Source organism: Empidonax traillii, unplaced genomic scaffold (genome assembly GCF_003031625.1).
Source record: "Empidonax traillii isolate 1590-97213 ecotype Southwest subspecies unplaced genomic scaffold, ASM303162v1 scaffold120:size1031401, whole genome shotgun sequence".
Lineage (NCBI taxonomy): Eukaryota > Metazoa > Chordata > Aves > Passeriformes > Tyrannidae > Empidonax > Empidonax traillii.
In genome coordinates, this window is record NW_020955313.1 from 10 (window position 1) to 9,072 (window position 9,063).

The window sequence follows — 9,063 nt, forward strand, 5'->3', positions numbered from 1 at the left end:
TCGGATTGCGAAATACGGAGCCAAAGGGACATAAAAAGGGGACCCAAAACTTGTAGTAGCTGCTGGTTTTTGCCACAGTGCAAAAACAGCCCGGTGCACTGTTCCTTTTTTGCTTGTTTTATTGCTTTTATAATAAACTATTTCTTTATTGCAGCTTTGCAGCCCGGTTTTTATTGCTTAACTTATAACAGTCGGTGTCCCTTCCTTGCCAGCACCTTTCACCGCACATACCTTCCACTCTGCAAAGGATGTCTCTGCTGTTTCAGGATCTCCCTGTTCCACAATGCTTGCTTTCCACATTTCATAGGTGTTCTTATTCTGCCTACTCCCAACAAGATGGGAACCCTGACATATGGCCCTTCATGCTTGCTTCATAATGCCTGCAGACTTGTCTGTCTCCATGAAGTTGAAAAACAAGTCTGCAAACTGATTATTTCCTGTTTTATCTGTGAGCCATTCCTCAGGAAAAAAAAGGAAGAGGATGACTTTTATACACCTGGAATAAAAACACCTGTGTTTAGCAACTCTTTCTCTCAGTTTCTGTAACTGATTTATTTAAAGCCCTCCCTGGACCAAGAATGTTTTTTGAAAATCTCAAATACTGTATCAAAATTAATTTCTCTGAGGTTCAGGGCACTGTCTGTGTAGGACAATGGAAAAAGTGCCAGCAGAAATAAATATACAGTCTTGATTTTCAGACAGCTAAACACAAAAAAATCCCAATGGATTTTGTTTGAAAATATTTTCAAAAAATAATGAGAAATAGGAAAAGTGCACCAAAAGACACAGAGTGCCAAGTAATTTAATAGGTTTTTGCAAGCTTAATTTACAGTAAATGTCACTTGCATGCTAAAAACTGCTCAGAGGGATTGGTTACTTTAATCTTTATGTACGAGAGAAAGTGACTCTAAAGCCTCTGTGTTTTAGAATTGAATGGTCCAAGAGTTACATCTCTCAGCAAAGTGAACCGAGAAGGAAAAGTAATGTGGTTTTCCTTATAAACAATCTAGAGGCGCAATTAAAAGAATAAACAGGAACCACTGACAATGTAATCTAAAACTTAAGCATTCCTTCCACGACAAAGGTTTTTAAAAACTTTTTCACTAAACTAGTTCTAAAGGGAAAAATCTATCACAGCAACAGTGTAAAAGAGCAGATTATCCAAGAATAAGATTACAGCTCTCAATTCAGCTCTATAATAGAAATGTTTATAGGTATAATGTATAGCATGTTTTCCTCAGCAGCCAAAGAAATTTAAATCCATGTACTAAATACTTCTATGTCTCTCCAAATGCTTTAACTTATTTGCTAGTTTTGTGTGATTTACTAGGTCAGCTTCCACAATTCTTGTAATTTTCTTGAAAAGATAGTAGATTATTAAAATTTCTTTCTGCTTACTGATGTTTGGAATCTTTTCTTCTTTATTGCAAGCAGTTTTAACACTTGTTATTTCACTTAGAAGGGACTTAAAAGTCCAGCAGTGATTTTACATTTAACTTCCAAAAACATCAACTATAGCTATGTTGGCAGGGGCTACAATGCACCTTTCTGTTGGTTTTGCCTAATTTTATTACATATTTTAATAGAATACACCATGTAAATGTAAGGTAATCAACAGAGACCAATCAAGTATAAAAGAGCCTAAAGGCACCACTCACAGTGCATATTGACCAAGAAAGGAAATTATGAGCTACAAAGAAAACAAAGCCTTTATGACAATTGTACTCTACAGAAAGATGGAAAACCTGATTATAGTCTTGTTGCTTCCAGTAGAATAATAATATCCCTGAATCTGAAGATGTGAAACTAATGGAAGACCACAATCACATCAAAAGGGCAGTTCAATATGCACCAATAATAAAACCAAAAATAAGTCAGAGAAAGTCATATAAAGTAATTATCATGTCCAGCAGATTATTTTATTTATGTTCATTATCTACTTTTTTTTCTATGCAAAAAGCATCAACCCAAACATTTTAATAATAAAAAAAAAAGAGACCCTGTAATTCTACAGGACACTTACAGTGAAGCTGGACAATAATTTAAGCTTATGTCTACTGAAGCCAATATGTTCCCCAGTAAATAAACATTTTACCTTAAGTCAATATTTTCTTTTGCAGGCTGTTATCTTGGAGACCAGAAGAAGCCAAACATACATATGTAAAATTATACGAATGTGCTAGAACGTACTGCTGTTAAATCCCTTGTAGAGCCTCACCCATGTGAGGATGTGCCATGTCCCATAGCACTGTCCTGTTGAGACAGGATATGACAGATGAGGGCTTGGAGTTATTTTGCTCTAAGTCACATTTGCTGTGCTCTATGTGAATGGTCACTGTGGGCATCCAGTTCCTTTCTCTTGACCGAGCAAAACCACTTCAGAATGATACCACAGAGCCCCAAATTTTCCAAAGTGTGCTCCATAGGCTCAGGATAGGGAGGGAATGAAGGGTAAACTGGCCAGGAGGAAGAGACATTTTAGTCCCTCATTGTAAATTAGTTGGTGTTAAAGGTTTCAGGACATACTTTTCAGATCTGAAAGACAATAAAAAATATTTCTACTTACATTTGCTCAGGCAAAGTTGTGGTCCTTTATGTTCAAACATAAGGTTCTTTCAGTGGGTTCCTAATTACTGTGATGCTTGGCCTATCTTTGGTTTTATGACTGTCTGACCCATATGTATTATCATGATCATAAAAGAATTTTGAAATGAACAAATGTCACTTGCTTGCTTTTCTATTTCTGGACTACCAATCTTGGGCCAAGACAGTAAATTTACATATAATATACAATGCAAGGGATTGTAATGAAATTTATGCAAGGAGATCGCCAATCAGCTAAACGATCACCAACTTTCCACCTATCAATGCATCTTAAATGTAATACAGAAGGTATAATGTCCTCTTTTGGAATGAAAAAAACTGATTATTTGTGGGAGGAAGATTAAGCACACCCTCTGCTTCACAACTTACCTTGATTTCCTGTTAGAATATTATACTGTAGGATGTCCTAATTATCTGTTTCTACAGGTTAGTTGAAAGTTAGTATTGTACTCAAATGGCAGGATACTGCCAAAAATATTTTCAAGAGTTTACGCAGGCCAGGCTGGCAGGATGCTGCTCTGTGATGCCTGACTATGCTCTCTGTAGGCTAACATTCAGGTAAGGTAACAAGCTGCACACACTTCTGAAGGAGTGTGCCTTTAAACATATTCCCTCAAAGGGCCAAACAAGCACCTTTTGAATAGCAGTTGCAAATGAGAAAATTTTTCAGAGAAGAGAGAAGCCCTTTTGTCATGGAAAGCTTCCCTTTGCCTCCTAATAAGAAATAAGGGAATACGTGGCTGGGAATAATTTTTCTGAATAAAGCATATATTCCTGGCTACAAAAAGCTATGTTACAAGCTGCAATGCCTCTCTGTTATTCATTTACTTCATTCTAGACTACCTGGATTTTTAAGTCACTATGACTCATTTTTTGTGGGAATAATTTTAATATGAAAAAGTAAACCAATAATTTTACAGGGTTTTATACAATATTAAAATAAGAATAACAAGGTGTGAGAGACAACGTGGAATACATGCAATGGAAGCATCAGTCGTAGAGAAGAAACAGATGCCGCCCAGGAGAACTCCTGGAGTCAGCACGGAGAAGCCTCATGTTGCGAAATCATTGTTCAGATTTTCATTATCTTTTTTGGAATGAGAAGCGTCCTCCTTTCTGTCTGAAGTATCATGAATTTCTTCTGATTTTGAAAGCTGACTGGTATCAGTGTCACTGTTCTTTTCACTGTTCTGCCTAACAACATCACAGTTCATTTCTTGTTCATCCTTTCTTCCCCATTTTTTGAGAGTTCTACCTTTTTTCTTCAGTTGTTTTACCAGCTGAGCTTCCACTTGCTGATGTATTCTTAGGCTCTTTGGGTTTCTTATGTTTAGAAATATGACTATTGGGAATAGAAATTGGCGACGCTGGCTTTTTATTTGTTTTGCTTCCCTCTGACTTCTGTTTTCTTGGAGTCCCCAAGATAAAATGCTCTGAGGGTGTATAATGTTACTGGGCAAATCTCAGCAGTTTCCTTCTTTCTCTTCGGTCTCTAATAGTATACACAAAATATTCTAGAGCACTTTGCTTTACGGTATCTTCCACCAGAGCTTTATGCAGGATAAATTTTACCGGGGGAGATTTGAAACTCTCATATCCAAGTTCGCCAAGACTTTTCAGAATTTGAGTGATTCTCAAGTAATTATGTTGAGACATTCAAATGCTGAAATCTTTCTTGCCATTTAGCAGCTCGTGCTACATTTCCAGTTTTATCAATTAGTTTTATTCCAAAAAACTCCAACATCATTTTGTAAGTCAAAAGGAATCTTCTAATTGCTTCTTTTGTTTTCTTGAATTCCTCAATTTCATATGTAGTTAATTTTTTAGCATAAAAGTTCAGACCTTGTTTCCTCAGTGGAATAAGCCACTGTATGTAAGTGTGGTTATGTTCCAGTTTTTCATAGTCTCCTTTCTATTTATTTAGGACTTCTTCAATATAAATTCCATCAGGTTTAAATGGGATTTTGTTTTTGTAAAACCGGAGATTGCACAAGTCATTTTGATATCGAAGATCTTTAAAATTTGGGTACTGGTGTATGTACTTGTATAAATCTCTTGCTGCATAGAAGCTTCTCTTTGGTTTGGCTGTCAACTCAGTTCCATCACCACTCTGCATGTAGACATCAACACTGAAGATATCCAAAGTTAGCCAAGGAGCAATCCATCTCCAGTACCTAGACACATTTTATTTACATGAGCTGAGCTTATTCTGTTTGGCCATCTGATGAATGACTGACAAACTCAGTTGCTTTAAAGGACTCTTGCAAAGCTTGGTACTCCAGAGGAGCAGCTCCACACTGCAGTGGTGTCACGTGGAAGTCACAGCACAATTCTCAGCACCCAACTTTCCCATATCAATGCTCCTGGGGAGATCTCTTTCACTCAGCCTTGAGGAGTATCCTTGGAAGGCATCTCCAGCCAAGGGAGGAATCTTCACACACACCCTCCAAGAAGGGTTATGTCAGAAGAACCTGACTGCATGAGAGGGGACTTGTTGGAGATGAGCTTGAAGAAGAAACAACATTTACTGAATGGAGGGATCGTTTTATCAGCAAAGGAGCAGTGCCTGCCACATCTCAGCCAACTACCTAAGAGACTTTTTGTTATTTTACTTGAGGTGTAAACCTAATATTAGGTTAAAGGCTCCATTTTATGTTTCTTTGAGTTTCTTATGGACATTGCCTGACAGGCATAACAACAGTATCCCATTGGCTGGTGTACCGTGAGGTACCAACCAATCATGTTCCTCCCTACGCTAGAAAAACCTGCCATTTTGTTAATAAAGTTAGATCAGCCTTGGCCGTTGCTGAGTTCACATCATCTCTGTGTTTCATTCCTCTGGGGCTCAGGGTGTGTGGGCTTGGATTTAGCCAGTGACAACTGCGTTTTACCAACACCTGCAGACTTGTCACAAACCCCGAGCTGGTCCGTTCCTTCCCCAGACACAAAACTGTGTCAGGGACTGGACTTCTCCCACAACAAGGTTTTTGTTGAAAAAAGAAGTTGACTGTGGTGGACTGGATCTCTGCAAACAGACCAAGAAAATGAACCATAAATAAAAAAGAAAAGGTGCCCTTATTAGCTGACTATCTCAGATTAGCTGTACCATTTGCTGTGGAAATCAAAGGTGTTTTCCTCCTTGGTTGTCTTCCCTGTTCTTCTGCTTGAGGCAGAAGGAAATGTGAACTCGCATCTTACCTCCTCACCAAATCACAGTCGGATGTTCCAGCTCTGACCCATTTTTATTATCAGTTTAAGCTCAGAGGACAGTCTAAGATACATATATACATTTCTTCAGCTATCCCTGCTGTGTGGGAAGGAACCTCTAGTTACCACAGGCTGAGCAATGGGGGGTGATAATATCTTAAACCTTGACAGCAAACAGAACTAAGGCTTGTCTTTCAGTATCCCACTGGCAGCAACACTGCTGAAGAAAGCCTAGCACAATATGCAAAGTGAGCTACTCAAAGGTGTGTAAAGCCCTTTTCAATATCAGGCTTCTGAAAAGGTTTGTTTTATGTCTTTCTGGTCAGAAACTCACAGCAGTGCTGCAGAGAACACGGCGGTGCTGGAGTAAGGCTCTTAGTAAACAATAGGAGAGAAGTGGGAAAGGAAAAGGTGGGGAATAAATTTCACATGTTTGAAATACTATTTATATTGATACCGGGAATGTGTTTTCTGTCTTGGTTTGGTCAAGATCATGAGGATGAAAACTTTAGGCTCTTGAACACATTTCAGCATCCTATAAGATGGAGAAAGGGATTGAGAAAGATTGCTCTATCCTGCTCTCCTCCCTGATAGTGAAGTTGAGTTCTGGACTGTAGTAGCAATAAGTTATAATTTTATTTTACTCTTTGGTTCATTTCCAGACAGGCTGCTGGGTGGGGAGGGAGAGGGGGAAGGCTTTTGCTTTACAAAACCACAGTTCTCCTTGCAAAATGAACAGGATGCCATCACTATTGATGGACTACAGAAATGCTAGGACTGAGTTAGCTTTTCTACCTTATTTGCTGACAAGTCTAAGACAGTTTATATTCTAGAGCATATTGTGTTTTCACTGTTTGAGCAATTTAGACACCACTCTAAATAAGCCAGTGCTAAACAACTTTGGAAGATGTATTCTTTAAATATTTGCCTAAATCATACGTGAGTGAAGCCAGAGAGTTATGACAAATTAACCAAGGAGCAAAATGTAAGATTTCTTGTTAGAAATGAGATTATAGAATCATAGAATCATAGAACTGTAGAATCATAGAATATTAAGGGTTGGAAGAGACCTTAAAGATCATGTGGCCCCAGCCCCCCTGCTATGGGCAGGGCCACCTGCCATTAGACCAGGCTGCTCAAGCCTTGTCCAATCTGGCTTTAAACACTGCCAGGGTTGGGGCATCCACAACCTCCCTGGGCAACCTTTTCCAGTATCTTGCCACCCTCACAGTAAAAAATTTCTCCTAACATCTAGCCCTAATCTTTCCATTTGCACCCATTACTACTTGTCCTGTCAGTACAGTTCTGCAGGCTTTCCTGCAGGCCCCCTTCAGATACTAGAATGTTGTCATGAGGTCTCTTTGCAACCTTCTCTTCTCCAGGCTGAACAGCCCCAGCTTTTGCAGCCTGTCTTCATAGGGGAGATGCTCCAGTCCTCCTATTGACCTTGTGTCTCTCTTCTGGACTCACTCCAACAATTCCATGTCCTTCTTACGCTGGGGACACCAGAACTATACACATTATTGCATGTGGGGTGTAATACAAGAACAGAGGGGAAGAAATCACCTCCCTTGACCTCACTCGTTTTGATGCCGCCCAGGATTTCAGTGGCTTTCTGGGCTGTGAGCGCATATTGTCAACTTGTGTTGAATTTTACATCTGCCATCACCTCCAAGTCCTTCTCTGCAGGGCTCCTCTCAATCAGTTCTCCCTCCAACCTGTTGTTGTGCCTGGGATTGCCCTGACTCAGGTGTAGGAGCTTGCAATTTGCTTTCTCATGGAACTTCATGAGGTATGCACGGGCCTACCTCTCAAGCTTGTCGAGGTCCCTCTGGATGGCATCCCTTCTCTCCTGTGTGTGACTGTATCACACAGCTTGGTGTCATCAGTGAACTTGCTGAAGGTGCCCTAAATCCCACTGACCATTTCCCTGACAAAGATGTTGAACAGGTCAGCCCCAGTACAGACCCCTGAGGGACACCACTTGTCCCTGGTCTCCACGTGGAAAATGAGCCACTGACCACAACTCTTTACATGGCCATACAGCCAGTTCTTTACCAGCTGAGTGGTCCATCTATCAAAGGCAGGTGGAGGATGTCAGTTGCTCTGCCCCTGTCTACAAATGCTGGAGCCCTGTCACAGAAGGTTACCTAATTTGTCAGGCATGATTTGCCCTTAGTTAAGTCGTGTTGTCAGTTACCAATCACCTCTTTGTTTTTCATGTGTGTCTGCATAGTTCCCAGGACAATCTTTTCCAGAATCTTGCCTGTCACAGAGGTGAGACTGACTGGTCCATAGTTCCCTAGACCTTAGGACATTACTAAAAGCTAGTAAATTAATTTAAAGAATTTTAGCTGTTATCTGCAAGTTGTAGCTCTGCTTAGGAACATCATGTAGCCTCAGGGTGTAAGGGTTTCCCAGTGGGAACTGTTATATTACCAGAACTGCATAAGATATTTCAAACTGCACAGGTGTCAACACAGAGAGGAAAAACAGGTATGATCAGTAATGGTAACAATCAACACCTTTGGTGCTGCTGGTAGCACCATTGCTACAGGAAAAAGACAGTAAGAAAAAACTCTAATGATAATACTGTCACTGTAAATACCACTTGGGCAAACACTTTGGTCTTACATGATTCTCAAGTACTTTCATATGAAGTCCCACTGCATTAAGTACAAAAATGGTTTCCAAATATGTTGAAGAAATTTCATTTAGAAGAAAACTTCCTTTAGGATAAAATTTTAGGTACTTTTACCCTTGAAAACATGCATATAGATCTCCATGTTGTAGCTTTTTGGTTTGCTTGTTTTTTGTTTGTTTGGGGGTTTTGTTTTGGTGTGGGAGTTTTGTTCATGTTTTGTTACTGTTATTTTTAGTGATTTTAGCTGGTTGTTTTGGGGTTTTTTTTCGGTATAGGGAGAATAACTTGAATTTCTTACCTGCAAATCAACTGCCCTCTGTCTTCAGCCCATTAACCCTTTCCAGGACTCAAAAATCAGATCTGAGAACAACTGGTTGCCAATTCTTATCCACTGTTGCTTTCAAAAGAATCAGGAAATAAATAACACTACTAGTAGCATCTTCTTCCACATAATTTGTGCTGAAAATAATGAATAGCTTTACAGTTCCACTATTTCCAATGTCTTTGGAACAACTAGACGTTCTCTTCTTTAACTTACATTTTCGTATGAAAAGTTTTCAGTGTTCATCTAGTAACCAGGACTGCTTTAGTTCTACTATCCTGTAGCA

The 9,063-nt window shown here is 39.5% G+C and overlaps 1 protein-coding gene across 1 annotated transcript; it reads right to left on the minus strand.

The window, feature by feature from the left end:
- Positions 1-3,656: 3,656 nt before the first annotated feature.
- LOC114057208 (opioid growth factor receptor-like protein 1) lies at positions 3,657-4,720 on the minus strand. The gene is given in 4 exon segments (XM_027883193.1): positions 3,657-3,832; positions 3,835-3,864; positions 3,867-4,258; positions 4,260-4,720. Coding segments are annotated over 4 exon segments (1,059 nt in total).
- Positions 4,721-9,063: the final 4,343 nt, after the last annotated feature.